General features: G+C 42.4%; 1 protein-coding gene across 1 annotated transcript; it reads left to right on the forward strand.

Moving 5' to 3' along the window:
* The first annotated feature begins 2080 nt into the window (after positions 1 to 2080).
* Positions 2081 to 22017, forward strand: LOC144799350 (monocarboxylate transporter 13-like). Its single transcript, XM_078670609.1, has 5 exons — positions 2081 to 2161; positions 2268 to 2496; positions 6374 to 6517; positions 10187 to 10972; positions 21758 to 22017. The coding sequence occupies exons 1-5, from the start codon at positions 2081 to 2083 to the stop codon at positions 22015 to 22017; spliced, it is 1500 nt and encodes a 499-aa protein (XP_078526735.1).
* The last annotated feature ends 2082 nt before the right edge of the window (positions 22018 to 24099 follow it).

Below are 24099 nucleotides of genomic sequence, written 5' to 3' on the forward strand. Positions count from 1 at the left end.
TCTCAATGTCCAGACAAGTCAACGCCGTATCGTCCTCCTGCTTCAACGTCCTTCGCATTCTCAAAAAGATCTTCCGCTGGATCCCCCTCGAAACAAGAAAAACTGTCACCCATGCACTGGTCACGAGTCGACTGGACTATGGCAACACACTCTACGCCGGAATTACAACAAAATTGCAGAAAAAGCTCCAGCGCATCCAAAACGCATCAGCGAGACTCATATTAGACATCCCGCGCCAAGAGCACATCACCGGTCACTTAAAAAACCTCCACTGGCTTCCCGTCAACAAAAGAATTACTTTCCGCCTTCTTACCCACGCACACAAGGCCCTTTATAATCTAGGACCCGAATGCCTCAACACCCGACTGTCCTTCTACTATCCCACCCGCCAACTAAGATCATCCAATCAAGCCCTCGCCGCAGTCCCGCGCATCCGAAAAACCACCATGGGTGGCAGATCCTTCTCCTTCCTGGCTGCCAAGACCTGGAACTCACTCCCCACCCACCTCCGCCTTACTCAGAATCACATCTCCTTCAGAAAAGAACTGAAAACATGGCTATTCGACAAACAGTGAACCCCTCCCTCTAGCGCCTTGAGACCCTCTGGGTGAGTAGTGCGCTTTATAAATGCCTGAACTTGAACTTGAACTATGAGAGATTGTATAGGGGTATGATTGGGTGTGTGAGTGGTTCTGTGGATGATATCATCAATGATGTCAGTTGAGATGTCATCAGTGATATAAAAAAGTTGAATAATCAGCACATTGAAAGTAAAACTGCAGTGTCCCTGAAATAAAAAAAACTGTATAATGGGAAATCAAATTGCAGTAATTACACAAGCAAGGAGATTCTGCTTTCCCAAAAAAGGTGTGTCATGGGCTTTCCAGTATCTATAGGACTACAGGAGAACGGAATAGTTCTAAAGGGTGTATAAAGTCATGTGACATCACTGCTAACACATTGATGGCCCCCCTGTGATCAAGGCTTGAATGAACTGAAACATGCTCGGAAGGTTTTATGGACTTGAAAGCCAGCTGCCTAGTTGCTGTTTGGAAAACAAATTACCTGTTATCCTGAAGGTCTTGTGTGTGACGTGCTTCTTTGGTGGTGACAAGGAAGGTGTTTGAATTTCTATGGGGAACTCTGTCCCCGTGCGCCGAGGGCGGCCTGTGGAGGTTGGGGCTCTGACATGGATTTATTGGTATCTATATGTATGTATAGTTTATACTTACACTTTCATGGTAAAAGCATCCATGGTAAAGGCATACCCATTGTTAAAAATGTTGTTGTAAAAGAGTTTTGTTGTAATAGCGTTTTCTTTGTAAAAACATTGTTGCAAAGCCATATGTTGTGATGGCATTCGTTGTTCCAAGATACATCCCTGTGTGAGGGATCAGACCACAACCCCATTGTGTTTCACTGCTGTAGGAGTAGGATAGGCTGAGCATGCAGATCACCCTCCTCTGGAGGCATAAATATTGAGTAGGCCAACAATACACCCAGGACACATAGCAATCATATGTGAGCCCAGCACTTCATCATCACTTTTAGGCACAGACTTCTCACTGCTGAGTTTGTCATTGTCTGACCATAATTTACAATCAGAGCTTAGCACCAGACTTCCTTTTTCACTTAAAGCATTCCACACATACCAAGGGAGAGACCTTCCATTCTAGAGTGGACAGGGTACAGACAGGAAAACACCTTCAGGAGAGATAACAGATTGTTGCAGAAATAATGAAGCTCTTCTCTGACCATGCACGGTCTCACATAACACAAGGCCCCCATCTTCTGCTTCAGGACCAATATAATGAAGCTGATTCTACAGCCAGAGGCTAAGGACCATTTATTGGGTTGCAGGATTTACATCTGGCATGCAAAAACTATTGTATGTTGCATGTCTATGTTTTGAGATGCAGGGATTTTATTTTGAGAAGCAGGGCCTTGTTTTATTTTATTTATTTTAATTTTATTTAGGAATTGTAGTGCGCATGGCTGCCTCAGCAACGAGGTGTCCCAGCGCAACCAGAAACCAGGGGAGAAAATATATATATATATATATATGTATATATATTGGGGTATGGGGATCCTAAAGAAGTGTTCAATGTTTATAAATGAAGTGCAAAACCCATATTTTCGGAAACACCTCCCACATTTCAAGGTACAAAATCTATAACTAAGGAATCACCAGTTTAGTGCCAATATTTATGGTATATGGCTAATATGTGCATCCAGATGTCATGTGACTATTTTTTTCTTTAATGCAGGTAGCACCCAGAGTTTTGATGGTGCTCCCGAGCCCGGGCCTAGATGCCCCCTCTGAAGGAGGGTGGGCGTGGATGATCGCCCTGTCTGGGTTTATGGTGAATGCACTCACCTATGGTGTTATTCGCTCCATGGGAGTCTTTTACATGGAGTTTGTCTACTCGTTCCACAAACCGTCCAGTGAGGTGTCTTGGATCACCTCCATCTCTATCACTGTTCTACAATTTGCAAGTGAGTGACATTGTGGATGTGACATTGAGTAACACCTGAGGAGGAGGGCAAAGACCAGAGCTCTAAACACTAACATGGTTAATGAGTGAATAATTTAGGGATGCTTATAGAGGGCTAGAGAAGGGAGTGGGCAGGGACCTGAGAGGTGATAGCTCTGAGAGTGCAATCATCTTAGGCCTTCATTATAAGTGGACAATTGCCCGATGCGTTAATTATCGCATTCAACCGAATTCTACACCAAGGTGATTGGCATCTATTGGGATTATCCCCTACCTCAAATTTTCTCTGTGAAAATTGGACATAAATGCAGATTTTTATACTTTCCTCACCAAAATAAAATCTGCATGTCCCCTTAGTTGCCAGATATATTTTTCCCCTGAGTATATTTCTGCAGGTCTGACCTGACAGAAATTACCCATGTATAACTGCATGTGTGTGGCGTTTGCTGCAAAACCTGTAATTCAGGTATATGCAATTATAGAAACTAACTCACAAAGCCACAATTCAGAGGCCAATCATAAGGGCCTTGAAGGATAAGCCTCAGAAGGAATGATTTTCTTAGGGACAGAACAGAGAGGACATGGCTTTGAAAACACACTGTTCAAAAATGCATGGCTCAGATAGAGTCAGGCTCCTCAGTGGTAGAGACATTCAAGAGCCAGATTCTGAGAGAAAAGGGCTCTGACAGTGTAGGAATCAGACAGCAGGAAACTGAGTGTGCAGTGATGAAGGTGTGCATCTTAGAGAGGGCCCTGCTCTGAGAAGGAAAGGTTCAGCAAGGGAAGAAATCAGACAGGGCAAGATTCAAATGGCAACAGACTGAAAGCAGCACAGGCTGAGCAGCACAGATCTTAGATTGTACTGCTTTAAGTAGGGAGGAGTCTCAAACAGCAAGGGACTGAGAAGGTGGGTACCTTTGACAGGAAGTCCTTGTCAGAGGGCAGGGCTCAGATAGAGCATGGCTCTGTGGATGAAAGGGTCTGATATTGCAAAGGACTCTGACAGGGCTTGAGTGTGAAAGGGAGAAGTGATGAATGGTAAATCTCTTTTAGGGCATGAATCAGAGTACAGCACTGCGAAACCCTACTTGGGTAGCCATGCACACTATAAAATATATAAATAAAAATAGAATAGAAATAGTCTGAGAAGACATTGATTTGTGAAGGCAGGGTTTTAAGTGATCCGATCTTAGGGCGGAGGCAAGAGGGTATACCTCTGAAAGGGGATGGGGTTGACTGGTTACAAAACCCACAGCTCCTAGAGTTCTGAGATAAGGATTTGGAGTAGTAAGGGCATAGGTCGGCAATCACACTGACACAGACTGGACAGGACCTAGAGAAGACAGAGCTCAGTATGGTCTTGGGCTCGGTAATAGAAGGACTCAGGGGCAGAGCTCAGACTGGATAAGGCACAGGGATGGCATGGTTCAGAGAGGGTCTAAGCTCACAGAGAGTTGGGTTCAGAGAGGGCATGGAGAGAGATCACAAGTCTGCAGAGTCATCTTTGCATTTGAAGATGGTATGGGCTCAGAAAGGACAGATAGCTGAAAACGCATGGGTGGGAACCCTTTCTTGTGATCTGGGAGTGGTCAGGGGTTACTGGGCACCAATTGTGAAAAAGAGTGTCATTCACCACTGGTGTCCTATGACAACCATACTGTTGAATGAACAGGTTCTCCCTTTTTTGAGGTAAAGGGACAAGCACTCCAAGGGTTACTCTGGATGTTGAGTAGGGTTAGACACTCAGAATAGAGTAAAAACCTAGATGTAGTTTAAAAAATGATTGTCCAGTCAATGGTTTGCTTTAGAAAACTATTTAAATACAAATAATTAAAATATAATAAAAAGGAGTCTGAAGCCTGAGTATAAATGCCCATCTGTTAGTTCCTTAATACAGACCAGTTGTGAGCTAAAAGATCAGAAGAAACAAAAGGCCAGCATGTTTATGTATTACATGGTATAGATCTCCACATCAATGAGATAATCTCTGCATAATTCTACACAATCTAAGTCACAGTACTTTCTTAATCTGATTTTGATTACATTAATCAGATTCTAGTATATTCTTGCAAAAATACTAACTGCTTTTTGGTGTCTTTAATTCCTCAATAAAGATTCTGCTTTTATTAGTGATGTTTGCAGTGAACACAAGAACACAATAGCAAGGATTTAAGGGGCATATCAGCAAGGGCCAGAGTTAAAATTATCGCCGCTTTGGCGTCCGATTTCGGTCGAAAAGCGGCGATAATTTTAACGCCCTATTAGCAAAGACACGCTGTCGCGTGAATCCATGCTTCTTCGCCCTTTCCCTTAACGCCCACCTTTGCATCTCTAATGAGATGCAAAGTGGGCGTTCCTCCCCAGGATAACAGGAGAAATGTCGCTAAGTGATATTTCTCTTATTATCAAGCCTCACGCAAAGAAGCATAGCGACAAGGAAAATAGCGATAACCTCTGTTATCGCTATTTTCCTTATGCCTGCTGTGAAACTGACTTAGCCATGATATCCTATGGAAGGTGGATATCATGGCTAAGTATGTGTAGCCCTATCAGCAAGCTATCGCAGAAAACTTGATGTGTCTTGAACCTTTCTACCAAGAGATACAAACTTATATAGTTAACATGAGGGTAGGACTCATGGAGGGATTAGAGACAGCAGGGTTCAGGTACTCATTCCATTAATGTTGATCTTCCTGGCTGAAGTCCACATTAGAGGTCATGTGTTGAATTGGATTCAGTCTTTCTAAGAGACGGTGAAGGTGGGCTTGGCACCTCTCCCACTAGACCAGAAGTATGTGGTCCTCTCTTTTGCCCCTGTTGTTGAAACAGAACCTAAGGCCATCGGCCCATCCGCAGCATATGGGGAGATTTTCCTTCATGTTTGTGGTTGATGCTCACGTCTTGTTGGACTTGCGAAGATGAGATGGGTTCTATTGTGAAGGGGCTTCGTCCAGCTCTGAATGTGATCTATTAGTGGATGAACTCAAACTTCTTACATTTTTATCCGACCGAAAACAAGATACTGCTTATGGAGATTCACCCTCACTTGTAGGACAGTAGCTTCATCAACTGCCTCCTATTTAAGCTACTTAAGGGGTCCCGATGGATCAGAACATTCCTTGACCCTGCAAATTGCGGCATTAATTAAAGCCTGGTTCTTCCAGCTGAGAGCTCTTTGGAGGCTACCACCGTTTGTGTATTTTGTCAAAAAAGTCAGAGAGATGAAAGCTTCAATTAATTCATGCATTCACTATTGTAATTCTATCTATTTGGGTAGTCACTCTGGGTCCAACAGGAAGCTATGCAATATTCAGATTGGCATTACGCAGACTCTGTTTGACCTTACAAAATATATTACATTTGCTTCCTATGATATTAAAGATGGGCTTTAAATTCCTACGTCTGAGGCAGTGCCTCCTTTACACATAATCTCTCTGTGAAGCCTTTTTCATCCCTTCGGAGGCTGTACACTGAACCTTTTATCAAGAGACCTCAGTGGGAAGGAAGGGCCTTTACTGTGCAGAGTTTCAAATTATCTTCCCTTCAAATTGAAGCTGGTGCCTGGCCATGATCAAAATGTAACCTAACCAGTGATCAGACCTTGAAGAGGCAGCTTTTTGGGCTCCCTCCCAAATGTGCTTGCTATCTACAGCACCAAGATATCCACTTCAGGGTGTATGCAGTGTGTATGTAGTTTGATAGGTTCATTGATAAGTAGTAGTGTAGGACACAAGGAAAGGTGCCCTATGTTGGTAGGTTAGGGGCCAATGTGAAAATCATGGTCAGTGCCTGTATATTCTAAACAGTTTTTCATGATCATCCATCCATGTGTGTCCCCTACTCACTCCAATGTGTCTTTCCCCCCCTTGTTGCTTCAGGTCCGGTTGGCAGCGCCCTCAGCATACAGTATGGGGATCGAGCGGTGGTGATGGCTGGAGGGGTCCTCACCTTCTTGGGAACTCTTCTGGCTTCATTTGGAAACTCCTTGCTGCACCTCTACCTCACCATGGGAGCCTTGACAGGTAAGAGACACTCCCTGTGAATGGAGGGTGGACTGTCGCTCCCTTGGAGTGATGTTCTGGACTTTGGAAGTATGACAGTATGGTGAACACCCTAAATATCGATTCCAAAATATTGAATGGACAGAATATCGAATCAAAAATATAGAATAGACAGAATATTGAATTATCAAAATATAGATAGGCCAGAATATCAAAATTGGGGTAGGAAATCTCGAATTCCACAATATCGAATTTTATAATATAGATTCCCATAATATCGAATTGTATAATATAGATTCCCATAATATCGATTTTTTTTTTGTGTTATGTATAGTAGTATATGTGTTAAAATTATGTATTGTTTTTCTAATGTATGTTTAATTTTTTTAAAGTAATGAATGTTATGTAACTTAGTTTTTGTGTAATTTAATTCCGTAGCTGGTTGTGGGATTATAGGGGAATAGGGTGGGAAGTAATTTAATTATATTAAATTAAATATTCATTTTTATTTTGATGTATTGATAATTAATTGATTGATAATTATTTATTAATTGGTAATTAAATGGTATGAATTGGTAATGAATTTTTATTAATGGATTAATTGATAATTCTGTTAATTGTATTTTTTGTTATTAGGAGCCGGTTGTGGGTTCATAGGGTACTAGGGTGGGAAGTAATTTAATTATAGTAAATTAAATATTAAATTTTATGTATATGTATTGATAATTAATTAATTGATAATTAATTATTTATTGGTAATTAATGTTTTTTATTTGGTAATTAATTTTTATAAATTGGTAATTAGTTTTTATTAATTGATTAATTGATAATTATGTTAATTTTTTATTATAAGGAGCGGGTTGTGGGTTTATAGGGGAATTGGGTGGGACGTCATTTATTTATAATAAAGTTAATATATATTTTTTATATGTATTGATAATTGATTGATAATTTATTATTTATTGGTATTTAATTTATTAATTGGTAATAATTTATTAATTTAATCTTATTTTAATATTAAATCATTTCTTTCCCTACTGTTGCACTCTCTGGAGTGGGAATAGTAATTTTTACCCCTACGCTATCCAACGTTTTCCCTACAGTTGAACTCTCTGGAGTGGGAATAGTAATTGTTACCCCTACGCTGTCCAACGCTTTCCCTACTGTTGCACTCTCTGGAGTGGGAATAGTAATTTCTACCCCCCCCCCGCTATCCAATGTTTTCCCTACTGTTGCACTCTCTGGAGTGGGAATTGTAATTTTTACCCCTACGCTATCCAACGCTTTCCCTACTGTTGCACTCTCTGGAGTGGGAATAGTATTTTTTACCCCTACGCTATCCATTGTTTTCCCTACTGTTGCACTCTCTGGAGTGGGAATAGTAATTTTTTCCACCCCACTATCCAACGCTTTCCCTTCTGTTGCACTCTCTGGAGTGGGAATAGTAATTTTAACCCCCACGCTATCCAACGCTTTCCCTTCTGTTCCACTCTCTGGAGTGGGAATAGTAATTTTTACCCCCCCCCCGCTATCCAACGCTTTCCCTACTGTTGCACTAACGGTAGTGGGTATAGTAATTTTTACCCCTACGCTATCCAACATTTTCACTAGTTACACTCCTTATTAATTACCATAAAATATGTTATTTTAATTATTATATATTTTTTTTTTTATATGTATATATTATGTTTATTTATATATTTATGTCAATATATTTTTATTAATGTTCTAAATATTTTATATTTAAGATTAATAATTATTTTATAATATTAATAAGTAAATTTATATTAAACATTTTTTTTTACATTTCATTTATTATTTTTACATTTTAAGCTTTTTTACATTATTTTAATTATGTTTTATTTAATTATGTTAATTATTTCACTACATTTCTAGTATTTCTAATACATTTAAAAAATTTTAATTAACTATATTTTAACATTCTATATTTTGGAATTGATATTTTAGTACTTACCTGTATGTAGATAGGCATTCTATATTCTGTCCCTCGATATTCTGGCGTCGATGTTTTGATAATTCAATATTTTGTCCCTCGATATTTCAATACTGAACCTGACAGTATATGTGATGTGGTTACTGGCATCATGTTCCTTCCCTCCTACATACTGAACACTGCCCTCACACTCTTTGGAGTCTCTTTGTAAGGGGCACAGACACAAAGGGAATCTGAGGTAGAGTGGTGTTTCATGGCATGATCTGTGTTTATTTCTTCTCTACCTGTATTATCAATGTATGTGATGTGACATATAGGCCCCATTAGGATGGCGGGCGGACTTTGCCTGCCCGTCATCCTTGCAGAAAACGGGACCGCCCGCGAGCTGTGCCGCAGTCCCGCCTAGCATATTATGATGCGCCCGCCACAGTGGTGGGCGTATCATGCATTTATAACATTGCGGTGGGCGGTTTTCACACCAGCACCCGCCGCAATGCTTGTGATGCATTTGCATACACAAAGCGGCAGGCACCGCGCGGTGCCTGCAGCATTGTGTATGCAAATGCAGGGGGGTACCAGAGGTAACCCCCATGTTCATCCCCCCCCTCGCCTTCACCATGGGGGCCCACAGGGCATGACTTTCCGTGGTTGCAAGGCATCTGATCCTGGCCTTCCTAATATGGCTGGCGGTGTCTGAAAGACACCGCCAGCCATATGAACCCTTTTCCGCCCCCGGGGCGGAAAAGCGGCGGATGGCGTTTACGTCCACCGCGGTCCCCCCGCCATTGTAATATGGCGGGGGGGGAATGGGTGGCGGCCGGTGATGGATGTCGGGCGGATCGCCACCGCCTGCATGGAGGCGGCGATCTGCCCGACATCCTAATGGGCCCCATAGTTAGGTCTTTAGATCTAATATTATGTCTGGTAGGAGTAATAATAATAATAATAATAATAAAAATAATAATAATAATCTTTATTCAGCAGTAATCACAGCCATTAAAGATACACAGATAAGAATTCAACAACAACAAAATTAAAACAGTTAGGAGTAGGCAAGCTGGAAGGCGGTTCAACATCCAGGGTTTTCTGGAATAATTCACTTGAAATCGAAATCACGTGCATACCTCTCTTCCCATTCATGACAGACAAGGGAGCTAGAAAAGTACTTTGAAAATATTATATTTACTAATAATTGGAGTACAAAGGCACAGGAGACTGTGCACTTGCATAAACAATCTCTGTTTCGCACATCTCGATCTACAAAAGTGTGTGAACATGTGGTCTGTGGGTCCATTGCAGAAGGGTCCATCAACCAGTGTCATGTATGTTTCCCCTTTCCTATGTCCTCTCACTCTTCCCTCCCATTCTTGTGCTTTCCTGTTTTCTTACTGTCATGATTCTGATTTATTTATTCTTTAATGTAACAAGTATAGTGTAATGTTTATGGTGAGTTGTCCTTGGTCACAAGCTACAATAAAGGTAAATCTTATGTTCTATTTGCTGGAACTTTTGATTTCTACAGGAAGCTGCAACTGGGTATCCCTTGGGGGCTTTGTGTCTATTAGTGTGTGTGTGTGTACATGTGTGCATGTGCATCTGGGTTTAAAGGCAGTTCATCAGAGGCCTAATAAGACTACACCAAGGAAGCACACTGAGAAAAAGAACTTGGTGCCAGTGGTGGGTGGGTGGGTGTAACTGAGGCAGATCATAACAATCTTGGTTTTCTTCCCTCTCAGGTTTTGGTTGGGCTCTGGTATTTTCACCAACCATGGCAATCATTCCACAGTACTTCCACCGCAGAAGGGGCCTAGCACTGGGCTTGGCACTCACTGGAAATGGCCTCTCCTCCATCCTCTTCTCACCACTCTTCCAAGCTCTCATTGACATCTACAGCTGGCGTGGGGCTCTCCTCATCATCTCAGCAATAGAGTTGAACCTGTGCATCTGTGGGGCTCTACTTAGACCTGTCCACTTGCTGCAAGACCACCACCGCGGGCGAGTAGAAACAGAGAAGTCTTCAAAGTGTGCCTCGTTCTTGCGCAAGTTGGCTTCTGACCTGGACCTCAGTCTGTTCCGGAACTGTGGCTATGTATTGTACCAAGCTGCCATGTTTCTTTACTTTGCTGGTACCTTCATGGTTTATGCCCACCTGGTGTTACATGGCAAGGAGATGGGCCTCAGCAGCTATGAGGCAGCCTTTCTCATGTCAGTGACCGGTCTAGCAGACACATGCTTTCGCCCTCTATCAGGATGGTTTGCGGACCTCAAGCTACTTACGACGCTGCAACTCTCGGTGCTTTGGAGTTCAGCAACTGGGCTCAGTCTGCTCTTCTTGCCCCTTACCAACACCTTCCCTGGCATCATGGCCCTGTCGTTCATCTACGGCCTGAACAATGGTGCCAATACACCTCTGTTTTTCGCAACACTGCCTGATCTGGTGACCATTGAGAGGACGACCAGTGCTGTGGGGCTCTCCATGATGCTCAACAGCTTTAGTGCATTGCTAGGTCCCCCATTTTCAGGTAAAGGGAATTGGAATATCTATATTGCAAGGGGCTTTGGAGAAATTAAGTGATTGGGGAGCAGGAAATAGAGTATCATTAGAGGAATGTAGAAAAGGGTGAGAGTGAAAAAGATTCACCCTCCACAAATGCATAAAAAATATTGGTGTTGGATGAGGTTATGACTATGTGGCTGGGAATGGACAGAAAAGGAGATATCAAATGCAGTGTTGTACCTGGTTATTTCTAATATGGCTCTGAAACACTAATTACTGCACACTAACACATTACTCCAGCTCTGGAGTGCACATGTACATAGCAGCTTGGGTGAACATCTGTGTGTCTGTCTCTTGATAACTTCATGCAATGGGCTATTGGTAGATAAAACACTTCTGAGAACATAACAAATGCTGATGAGGGAGTCCCCCTCAACTTGAGGACCCCAAATCCTTCTCCGAAAGTTCATTCAAGTATACAAGAAGACCACCAATATCCAAAATCTCCAAAAGAATTAGCGTATGACTGTTTCTTTACCTCTCCTTATGCAGGATGATCTCCTACATGCTCTCTGGCAACATTCTATGGAGTAAACTAAAGGGTCAGGGGGAAAGAAAGGAGAAAGAAGAAGGAAAAATAGGGTATTTAAGACTTCCCATTATAGTCTATCTTTTCCACTGGACAGATAACTTATAAAACACTTGATTTTGAAATGATTATAAAAAGATTACACATTTGCTAGTCCTTAAACCAAGTCAGATTTTTGGTTGCCCTCCATTTCCTAACTCTAAATACACATTGGTCTATTCCATGCCCTCTGTTATGATTTCCCATTCACCCTTGACAAACAAAGATCATGGAGATAGGATCTTCGGGCCCGATTCACAAAAGTAAGTCATAAAGTAAGGATTTTGGCTCAGTTAAACTTAAGTTTTAGTAAACTTAAGACCAAAACTTAAGTTTAACGGAGACAAAAATCCTAACTTAAGCTTTCGGCATTCACAAAGGGCATTTAGAAGTAGTAACGTTAGGATTCCTAACTTTACTACTCCTAAATGCACTTGTGAATACAGAATCAATCAATCAATCAATCAGAGTACTTGTAAAGAGCGCTACTTACCCGTGAGGGTCTCAAGGGGCTGAGGGGAGGGGGTACAGCTACTGCTCGAAGAGCCAGGTCTGAAGGCGAGTAGGTCTCGGGTCTGCCGTAGGTGGGTAGGGAGGGTGTTCCAGGTCTTGACGGCGAGGTAGGAGAAGGATCTGCCACCGGAGGTCGTTTGTTGGATGTGGGGGACAGCGGCGAGGGCTAAAGCTGGCCGAGCGGAGCTGGCGAGTGGGGGTGTAGAAGTTGAGTCTGCTGTTCAGGTAGGCTTGTCTGGCGTTGTGGAGTGATTTGTTTGTGTGGGTGAGGAGCTTGAAGGTGATCCTCTTGTCGACGGGGAGCCAGTGTAGGTCTCTCAGGTGGGGGGTGATGTGGCTGCGGCGGGGGACGTTGACGATCAGTCGGGTGGAGGCGTTTTTGATGCGTTGTAGTCGTCTTAGGTGTTTGGCTGGGATTCCTGCATAGAGTGTGTTGCCGTAGTCGAGTCTACTGCTGACGAGGGCCTGTGTCACCGTTCTTCTTGTTTCGGTCGGGATCCACTTGTAGATCCTGCAGGGCGTGCGCAGGGTGTTGTAGCATGAGGAGGAGAAGGCGTTGACCTGCTTAGACATGGAGAGGGAAGAGTCGAGGATGAGGGTGTCTGTGCTGTTCCCAGTGTGGTCGGCCACCAGGAGTCGTCCCAGTCTGAGGGGGAGGGTCCGAGGATGAGGACCTCCGTCTTGTCCGAGTTCAGTTTCAGACGGCTGCTCCTCATCCAGTCGGTGACGGCCTTCATTACCTCGTGGAGGTTTGTTTTGTCGGTGTGTGGGTCCTTGGTGAGGGAGAGGATGAGCTGGGTGTCATCGGCGTAGGAGATGATGTTGAGGTTCTGATGGCGGGCCACTTGTGCGAGGGGGGCCATGTAGACGTTGAATAGCGTCGGGCTGAGGGATGAGCCCTGGGGGATGACGCAGATGATGTCGGTGGCTTCGGATCGGAAGGGTGGGGGGGCGGAAGCTCTGGGTTCTGCCGGAGAGGAAGGACGTGGTCCAGTCAAGGACCTTCTCTTGGATTCCGGCTTCTTGGAGGCGTGTCTTTAGAGTGCGATGGCAGACCGTGTCGAGGGCGACAGGTCCAGGAGGATGAGGGCTGATGTTTCGCCGTTGTCTAGTTGGCTCCTGATGTCGTCTGTGGTGGTGAAGAGGGCTGTCTCGGTGCTGTGGTTTCGTCTGAATCCGGACTGGGACGAGTCCAAAATGTTGTTGTCTTCGAGGTGGCGGGCCAATTGCATGTTGACGATTTTCTCGATGACCTTCACTGGGAATGGGAGCAGGGAGATGGGCCGGAATTAGTAAAGTTTGTGAATCAGGCCCTTTATATTGTGTTCATTCTCGAACCCTGGACATTTTTCAGCATAATAGCATTCTTACAAATTGTCCAATTTTGTGAGCCTCTTAGAAAATGGTCCTCTTGGCTTGTTTGAGCTTCGGAATTATTCCAAATTTAAGATGTGCCTAAAGCTATCGCAGATCTGCCCTCAAGGGGGGCATAAGCAGCCAAAATGTTCACAAAAAAAAGGGAGCAACCCTAGCCTAAGAGGCCGCTCCATCACATGCCCATAAACAAATCTCTGGTGCCTAGTGGGCTTTCTGCCCTCCCGGGGGGCAAACGGTGACTACTGCCCCATCTGCCCCTCAGGAGGGCAGAATGACTGTGGCTATTTTTTGGGGCGTATTGGCATCACCCCTTATGGGCTGCTCCTACTACTCTTTTAAAAAAGAATCCTGGTGTCTAGTAATAACCCCCATCTGCCCTCCTGGGCAGGCAGAAAGACTGACACTTTTTTGGGGGGAATGGCATGCCTATTTTGGGCAGGCCCCACCCTTACAAATTCAAAACAAAAAATCCCTGGTGCCTATTGGGATTTATGCCCATCCAGGGGAGCAGAAAGCCTTTTTTTTTAATAATTGTGGGTGGGGGCATGGTCTTGGCCATTGTGGGCAGACCCCACTCATCTTTTATAAAATAAAAATCCCTGATGTTTAGTGGGCTTTCCACTCCCTGGGGAGGGAGGGCAGATGAGGGTAATAACTCACATCTGCCCCCTAGTGGACAGAAAGTCTGTCCCTTTTGTTTTGGGCAGTAGAGGCAGATGGTCAATTTTGTGTTGGGGGTGGGGGTATTGGCATGACCAATGTGGGCAGCCCCCCACCCCTTGTTTATTAAAAGAAAAATCATTCCTGGTTTCTAGTGGGCTTTCTGCCTCCTGGGGGGAAAGATCGGGGGCGATTGTCCCCATCTGCACCCCAGGGGTGCAGAAAGACTGTGTCAATTTTTGGGAGGGGTGGGGTATTATAGTGCCCATTTAGGGAAGCCCCATCCCTAATTAGTAAAAAACAACGAATCCCTGGTGTCTAGTCTGCTTTCTGCCCCCCTGGTGGGGCAGAAAGACTGAATATGGCCAATAATATGTTGGGGAGAGCTAAGGCCCTTGCCCAAGGTGCCACTCCCCCCCTCCCTAGTGTCTAGTGGAAGATCCCTGCTTGGGTTTCGCCCTGCTGTGGCAATCTACAAGCAGGGATCCACTAGGGAAGGGTACCATTGGAAAGGGGCGATTCCCCCCATGCCAACAATACCTCTATAATGTGTTTCGGTAGTCGGGGGATGAGAGAAACCCACGAGCAATCAAGAAGTGAAACTGAAAAGAGTCAATCAGCTCATTTCGGTTTAACAATCAATGTAATGACGTCAGCTCGCCATGCGTGCGATCATCATTACATTGAAAGAAAAAATGGCTCAGGAGATTGGGGAAGCTCTTCCCCATCTCCAGAGGCAAAAAATAAATAAAAAGGAAATCCCTCTTATGTTTACAGTAGAGGGATTTGGCGGTGGTGTGCCGAGGACGTAACAGTATATCCTTGGCACACCAGCCCCACAGCCAAGGACGTAACATTTATGTCCTCGGCACCAAACGGGTTGAGAAGTAACTACATTATATTTATGTAATGAATATTTTTGGGTCCACAAATAATTTTAAATAAAAATATATATTTGTTTGAATTTTGTTGTATTTTATATATAATAATATTTGTTGTTATTTGTGGTATGTATTTAACATTGTAATATGTTTTATTTATTAATTTTGAATAATACATATATTTTTAGTGGGAATAGTGCAATTTACCCCTCTGCAATCTAACATTTTCCCCATTGTTGTACTGACTGGTGTGGTAATAGTAAATCTTACCCCTCCGCTATCCAACACTTTCCCAACAGTTGTACTGACTCGAGTAGGATTAGTAAATGTTATTCCTTTGCACTCAAACAGTTTCCCTACTGTTGTACTGGCTAGAGTGGGAATAGTAAATTTTATCTAAGCGCAATCCAACACTTTCACTACTATTGCATTTACTGGAGGGAGATTTGTATATTTTACCCAGTTTTGTTATTTTTCCGTTGTGTGAAGTGGGAGTCGTACATATTTAATATTTTTACTATAATAGTTTGCGTAGTTATATATAAATTGTAGTGGAAATAGTATATGTATTGCATTTTATATTTTATAATTTATCTTATATAGGTATAATGTATATTATTATTTGTTTTTATAAAAATATTTATCATTATTAATTTTTTTGATATATAAAATATTTGCACTAAATTTGAAGTTGTTTACTTTTTTAATTTAATTAAAATGGTTTGTTTTTTAAAGATTATGGGGTCTATTACGATGTCAGTCGTCGGGCTCCTTGAGTCCATCGGAAGCCAGCCGGAATGACTGACTGGTTTCAATTCTCACCGTATGAAAGTATGATATAAATTAAACATATTAGTTTAATAATTCTTTTGTAAATAGATATATGTTAATATATATATATATTAATTATTAAATATGTGTATTGAACTTTTTAAATTACGTTTTTATTATATTTGTTAAACTATATATTAAATCTAATTTATTTTTTAGTTAATGTTACTATTTAATATCATTAATACTTACAATTTTAATTAATACAATATTTTAAAAACTATATTTTTAATGCAATTATATGTATTACATCAATGTTTTTTTTTTCTATATTTTTGTACTTACCATAATAAGTATAGGACAGTGATATTTTTGACATCAATATTTTGGTCAAAAATTGTTTGATAGGGGCATATTTTGAGGGTCGATATTATGTCAGTGAACCGACTAAATCATGTCTGTGTTTGATACCCTCGTGGGAAATGATGTGGTCAAAGTAGTTTAACAATCGCAACCCAATTTATTTATCTTTCTGTATCTCTTAAAATTTCCAAACATTCCTTAAGTTCCAATTATCTTTCTCTCCCATCTCACAATGATCTAGAATATCATCCTGAAAACAGACAACTTTAAGTAGGTTGAATGTAGCAGCTGCTGGTGCTAACCAGAATGCCATGCAACAACACAGATAGGGCACCAGAGAAGTAACAAGGGAGGTGGAAATAGTTTCAATAAAGGCTGTTTTAGCCAAAAAGTTATTATTGTAACAATACAAAGGAAATTGCTTATTGAGTATTTTCCATAGTCAAGGAAATTGTAATTTTGGAGGAAGGTAGTGTTGTATATGTAAGCCACCGCAACATCAAAGAGGCAAATTCAGAAGATGGGAGGAGGGTCAAATGGCAACCAACCGAATGTAGTTTGGAAGGAGATGGGAGGGTACTAGAAGGAGATACTTTAAATGGCATGAGAAAGAACTATAAAGAAGAGTAGAAGGCAGCAGAGTTAGCAAATACTAGAATTGAGATGAAGATAGAGTTAAGAGACTAAGAGGGCACTCTATGAGTTTGGAAACGCACTCGATGGAGCTAGGATGGACAATTGGCATTAGAAAGAGTGTGACTGAAACCTAGAGAGCATTAGAAATGGGAAGAAACTAGAATTGAGATGGAAATGGATTAAAATATTAGAGGGCGCCACTAGGAAATGGGAGTGCCCAAGACTTGGTGAGATGAGAGTAGATTTGAGATGGAGATCAGAAGCCACTAAAGGGAATTGGAAAGGAGCTGGGGCATCAGAAGGACATTGAAAGTGGATGAAAAAAAGGCTATGAAGCAGAAAGAAAGAAGCAGGGATGTTGATGGAAGATGGTGCAGGAGGATTAGGATAAATAGGCAGATAAGAGATTACATTTTATGGGACTTGAACAAATTGGGAAGGGGCTGGGAAGAACTGTTAAGCCATTGGGGAAGTAATTGAGATGTATTTATTTATTCATTTATTTATTTATAAAGTTTTCTATAGCGCGAACAAGATCCCGAGGGATAACAGAGCACTTTACAATATGCCTGGAGGGAGACAAAGAAATATCATAGGCAAAAGAAAAGAAGAGTACGGGCAAGAAAGAGAATATATTATAGAAAACAAATAGGAGGATAATACAATAAAACAAATGTAGAGCGTAACAAGGGTGAAACACAATGTTCAGGGGGGAGTTGCCACAAAATAAGAACAAAGTCATCAGGAGAAATGTCAACGGACCTGTGCGACTAACCCGATTAGGGTATTAATTTGTTCATTAGGAATCTTTTGGCTTCCACTTTGAACTCTGTCAATGAGGAGATTCTGCGAGTTTCTGGTGGGAGAGAGCTCCAAATCTTAGGGGGGCTCCGGAGAAAGCTCGGTGGCAACTTCTCTTTTTCTTAAGGATACCAGGTTTCAGGAGGAGGGAGGAGGCACTTCTTGAGGCTCTTTCTCCACAGGATAAAGTTAGTTTTTCTGTAAGGTACGTAGGAGTATTTAGGTGAAGGGCTTTGTGTGTGAGAACAGCAATCTTTATTTGAATTCGTGCTTCGAAGGGCAGCCAATTGAGGGACTGGTGATATATGATTTTTTCGCTTAGAATCCGTAACCAGTCTAGCAGCTGAGTTGAGTGCAGCCCTTAGTGGAGCCAGACGCATTTGGGAAGGCCACAGAGGGTAGCACTGCTGTAGTCTAGCCTCGTCAAGACGAGCGCTTGCACCACTTGCTTCAAATCATTTGGGGGAAGCAAAGGTTTGATATTTCTTAGAGCTCTCATCAAGTGGTTGGCTCCTTTGCATACATTGCTGATGTGACCTTTCATGTTCAGGTGCTTGTCCATAGTGATACCGAGAGACTTGGCTGCGTCTATGATTTGAGGCGTACAGTTGAAAGCAGTGAGGTGGTTCAGCCACAGATCTAACTTGGGGATGCGATTCAGGGGGAGATGAGCAGGAATTCCGTTTTTGAGGTGTTGAGCAGTAGATGATTCTCCGTTAACCAGTTTTGAGTAAACATTAGGATGGTGCTAAGTACGATGATGTTTTCCGAGGATGAGATTTTCAAATATAATTGCGTGTCATCCACATACATGTGGAAGAGAATGTTCATGGAATTTAGGGGGTGAGCAAGAGGTTCCAAGAAAAGATTGACGAGAATAGGAGATAGAGCAGATCCTTGGGGGACCCCCATGAATACGGGAGAGGGCTGGGAGAGATAGTGGTTTGCCTTGACTCTTTGAGTTCTGTGCTGAAGGAAGGATGAGAACCATAGTAAGACCTGAACAGAAAAACCCATTCTATTTTGTAGGATAGATAGCAAGTTGTCATGATTAACCATGTCAAATGCGGAGGAAAGGTCGAAGAGGATCAGGAGGCAGGATTAATTTTGGTCGAGCATAATTAAGATGTCATCAAAGACGTGAGTGAGAGCCGATTTGGTGCTGTGCCATTTGCTAAAGCTTGATTTGTGCTGGTCTAGGAGTTGGTAGTTCTCAATGTGGGCACAAAGTTGAGATTGTACACATTTTTCTAGTAGTTTCGCTAGGGTGGGGATGTTGGAAATGGGGCAGAAGTAATTGAGATCAGATTTGTCAGCGATAGTTTTTTTTAGTATGGGTGTTACCTGAGCTTCTTTGAGGCATTCAGGAATCATGCCTTGTGCTAGGGAAGCATTGACAATCCTAGTCCATGTGGGGATCAAAGCATTCTTGATTTCTTTGAAAATAGAAGGGGGCAATGGGTTGCTGAAGTGGTTTGAAGGGTTGATATTCTGAAGAATCTTGAAGATATCATATTCGCTAAAGGTGGTAAAGGTGCACCATGATGCATTTTTCTTGGGATTTGTGGAGGTCAGTTTAAACCTCACAGAGGGGTCAATGAGTGAGGGAGTAATAGGAGACGGAAGTAAAGCCTTCTTAGCGGCTAGGTCAATGGAGATGGTTCGAGATTTTTCCGTGAAGAAAGCGGCAAGATCATCACAGGAAGGTGGGTTGCCACCAGGATCAGATTGGTTGGACCCAACAACACATTGTTGTTTGACCAGTTCGAAGAGTTTCTTAGGGCGATTTGCAGCTCGATCCAATTGGTGTCTGAAGTAGGTTGCCTTAGCACTCTTGATTTGCTTGTTGTATCGGCTCCTGGCATCTCTAAGGAGTTTTAGTTGGTCCGAGGAGGGATTGGCTCGCCATGACCGTTCAAATACCCTAAGGTTGCGGCGTTCTGAGTTTAGGTTTCCATTATACCATGGTTTGGTTATTTTTGTTGAGGCATTTTTTAGTTGGAGTGGAGCAATATTCTCCATGATTGGATAGAGTTTATAGCTCTTAAGTCCCTTTTCCAGATCTTAGATTTTAGAGGTTGAACCTTTCTCATCAGTACTTCCCTGTTGATATAGAAGAGGATGTAGTGGTGGTCGGACCAGTCGCAGGGGGTGATGGACTCAATGGAGATAGATTGCTCTTTAGAGATAATGAGGTCTAACATTTCTACTTTGTTATGAGTAGGTTGGATACAGTGCTGAGTAAGATCTTGATCAGTTAAGTTAATGCAGGATACAGTGAGGTCGTTGGTGTTAGACCAATAAAGGTTGAAATCACCATGGAAGATTTGTGATACCGCTGAGTTGACATTACTAGTGATGATTTCCATTAGTTGCTCAGTGAAAGGGAGATTGTCGTCCGGGGGGTGATAAAAGATGTGAAGTTTGCAGACAGGTAGGTTCATATTTGATATAGCGAGACATAAGTATTCACAGGAGGTAGGCTTCAGGGAGTCTGATTGAGAAACCGAAAGTGTGTTTCTGTGAATACATGCTAGTCCCCCACCCAGTTTCAGATCTCTGTCAAGCCTAATTATATCATGAGTGGGAGGGTACTAGGAGGTCTAAGATGGGAGTGGAAGCTAAATTTAACCAAGTTTCAGTAAGGATGATAATGTCTAAATCGTTGTGTTGGATGAGGTTGAAGATATCGGTGGCATGTTTACTGGTGGACCTGCTGTTAAGTAGTACACATTTAAGACAGGGTGGATTTGGGGAGGGAGACGACTGGGAGATCTTTACACTTGTGAGGTTGTCAGTGTTACTGCAACAATGATTGCGACAGGGTTCTCTGCATGGATTAGATGGAATGGAAGGAATTTGTCTCGGAGGGTCAAGGTTAGATTCTGACAGGGTGGGGCTGGCGTTGTGAGAGACATCTGGATCAACAGACGAAAAATAGGACTCAAATCCACTGAGACAGGTGTTAGGTCATTGGTTAGGTTTTGAGAAGGATGCGTTAGTGTTGAGCGAGTTCGGTGGATCAGTGGTCGAAGGTTGGACCTCATCTCCTATGCAACAGGCATTGGTGTTGACTAGGGGGATCGATTCGGACGTGGAGGGACCAAGAGGCTGGACCATGTGATCCGTAGTCCGAGAGGCCTCTATAGGCCAGCTCGTAGAAGAGAGAAGAGAAATAATCCTAGGGACGAGATCTGTTGATAGGGTTTTCAACTCGTGTAGTTCAGAGGAGATAAGGTGTAGCTGTAGAGAGATATCATCAAGGCGTGAAGTCAAGTCAGAGTGTTGGGTGAATGGAGGCAAGAGTGGGGGAAGAGCGGTCGGCAACGGGGGTTGAGGAAGGCCAGAAAGGTCTAGTGGTGGCGATCGAAGCCCGGGCTCATTACTAGTGTGTGGCAGTGTTATAGGGAGGTGGAGGGGGGCATCATCTGCTGTAAGAGAGGGCTGTACTAATGAGGAGAGCAACTCAACTCTAGAGCTTTCCTGAGTCAGGTTGGCGGTAGGAGAAGAGATTGAAGCCATTGGGACCTGAGGGAGCAACTCCGTTCTAAAGTCAACAGATGATAAGCTAACCGAAGGTGAGGAAGAAGAGGCCATTGGGGCATGTAAGGGGGATTGAAGTCCCGAACTCAAGACAAGTATAGGGCAGAGGTATTGGGTTGGTGAAAGGGGCAATGTCAGTTAAATAGGAGGACTGAGTGACTTGGTGAGGTATCTCCACTCGGAAGTCCTCGTGTGTTGAGGTTACAGTCAGTGAAGAAATAGAAGACATCGGTTCGTCCTCCAGTTGGGAGGTGAAATAATGAGATGATGGGATACGACTGGGGGCACTGTAGCTATGTGAGTGGGATATAGGGAGAAGAGAGTGGTCATGACCGTTAAAGAGGGTGTTCTAGTGAGTTGAGGTAATCCTACTGGTGACGTGTAGGCTGTGGACTCAGTAGAAGGAGATGAGGGGTTAATAGAGACTGAGGTATTTAATGATGTTGAAGGAATAGTAATATCCAGGCTCGGCATGGACGTGGTGGTTGACATAGGGTCAGGGGAGTCACTAAAGATCGCTTTCCTGAGAGTTGGGTAGATATTCGCTATCTATGTAGTTTTGCTTTAAGGCAGGTTGTCTGCAGTTTTCAAAATTTACAATCATCACCATCTTTGTTTCACCCTTGTCTTTTTGCAGGATTCCTCAGGGACCTCACCGGGGGCTTCACAGTCTCGTTCCTTGTCTTTGGGGGACTGACATTAGTTGCGAGTGGCATTATTTTGTGTGTCCACTTGTTCTTGACCAGAAACTCATTGCCCTGCCTGGTGAAGAAGAGCAGTGAGTTGCAATGTAATGAAAATGAACCATCAGCTTCCAGAACTCTGATGAGACTATCATCAATGGACCAATCTACAGACATCTCAAAGACCACTGAACTATGTACTGTGTCCAGTTAGTTATAGTCATCTTGGAAAACAACCAAATAACATCAGTGTGTAAAATCAGGAAATGGACTCTCTCTTCTACTTTAGACGAAAACTACAACTCCATTTCTCCAGATATTTTTGCTCTTTATCGCCTTCACCTTGGAAGTCAGACAATTTCACAATCTGTAATAAAAAAATAAAAGTGAATGTTAAAAAAATGTCCATATATATATATATATATAAACTCTTCGTCTCAGCACTTCCCCGCACAGCCAGGCGAACAGAGACAACACGAATCCCAGGTGTTCGGCACTGATGAGATTTTATTCACAGAGCTGCAATCTGACGCGTTTCGGACAGAATGTCCTTCCTCACAGATAGCCAGATTCGGCCTGCCGTGTTTTTAAATTTGCTAAGTGCATACAACGTGTTTGACAAACATAGACAAAATGCAATGCATAAATCCACCATACCAAGCATTGGTCAGTCTGTTTTCCAAATCACGATAAAACATGTAATTGTTATTTGGATATAATATCAAACAAATGGCAAAGAATAAATACCTAAATCAACCATTGTAATAATTAAATGCTTAAATTCAATTTTCATTTAGAAACTAATATTTCAAATAAAAAAAAACTGTATGGTCCAACCTCAAATAACTGTCCTAATACTGATAATAAATGAGTGTGAATCGCCACAATATTTATAAATATGTACTTTTTGGTAATCAAAATGTGCAAATACGCCTTTTGTTGTAAACATTGATCCATGTGCAAATATAGCCCAATTCTACATAAATGCGTTTAATAAATATGTGCAAATAACGCTAAATGTTTGTAAACATATACATCTTAATGACTAATATGTGCAAATTACGCATTTCTTTGTAAACGTAGATCCATGTGCTAATATCTCCAATCTCATTATAAAACCATAAAAGTCAATCCTGCTCAGCCTAAATGCTGATTGAGGATTCGGTGCAAATATCACTGAGTAGTATGTAAATTGGAGACCCCTGTGTAACCATTACAAAATAACTATGGCTTGCATTCCTATTGCCACATGTACCATTCTAATATCGTGTGAAAATCACTAATTGCAATATTTCAACATTTGAGAATGACTTGACCAGAATCAAGTGCTCTACTTAATAAATCTGGGTGCATAAATTGCTAATACTGTATAAACCCCACGCGAAATGAGAAAAAACCCAAGTGAAATGTGTATTTAAAAACAATCGTGCTGCAAGGAGGCCAACCTCTTTAAATGTGCATTCTAAAATTATCCCTTAAAAAAAACCAAAGTCCAGATTTAGGATACCATATATTACTACTTGTATTCTTTATAAAAAGTGGTACAGATCTTCTGTGGTGTTTAAACCGTTGGGGAATTTACCATCTAGTTCTAATATTATTTTGGATTCCATCCTTCTCAACATCTTATCCCTGTCACCTCCTCTACATGGTTTGGGATTCGCCGTTATTACAAAGTACTTCAAACATTGCAGATCATTGCTGTGTGCTTGTTTGAAATGCCTGGCTACAGGATACGAGCTATTGTTAGTAACAATAGCTAGAAGATGTTGGAGGATTCTGACATGCGCCTGCAGCTTGGTGCTGCCCACATATCGCAAGCCACAGGTGCATGTCAGAACATAAACTGCATACTCGGTCCTGCAATTGTAATTCCCTTTGATGGTGACCATTTCTGGACTCAACGTGGTGGCATATTGTGTGGTGTTGATTCCAAACTTGCAGGCCTTGCAGCTGGAACATTTAGCAAACCCCGGCCTGAAATAATATTTTTATTTGAATGATGATATATCCATGCTAATATTATAAAGAGAGAGCCCAAACCTTTGAGGCGGGTAATCTCAGTAACCACAGCACCAATCACAACACCCAATACAGCGTTGGAAAGGGCAGTTGCAGCAGAAGGACATAGGCTATGCAGAGGGAAAGAAAACTACATCATCCAGATGGCCGAGGGCCAAAATAACATCAAACAGGAAATGATGTAATAATGTGACTCACGGGGGAGAAGCCAAGCAGGCATTCGAAATGGTCGCATAGTCGCTCGGCTCCGCGAGCCCTTTTTCCCCACACGGCT

This window comes from Lissotriton helveticus, chromosome 12 (genome assembly GCF_964261635.1).
Source record: "Lissotriton helveticus chromosome 12, aLisHel1.1, whole genome shotgun sequence".
NCBI lineage: Eukaryota > Metazoa > Chordata > Amphibia > Caudata > Salamandridae > Lissotriton > Lissotriton helveticus.

Bases quoted from the DNA above. Each gene is read 5' to 3' on its own strand.
- LOC144799350 (XM_078670609.1), top strand. From the start codon at position 2,081: ATGGGGATCCTAAAGAAGTGTTCAATGTTTATAAATGAAGTGCAAAAC. The intron at 2,162-2,267 runs GTACAAAATCTA...TCTTTAATGCAG, and splicing joins AACACCTCCCACATTTCAAG to GTAGCACCCAGAGTTTTGAT. The intron at 2,497-6,373 runs GTGAGTGACATT...TTGTTGCTTCAG, and splicing joins CACTGTTCTACAATTTGCAA to GTCCGGTTGGCAGCGCCCTC.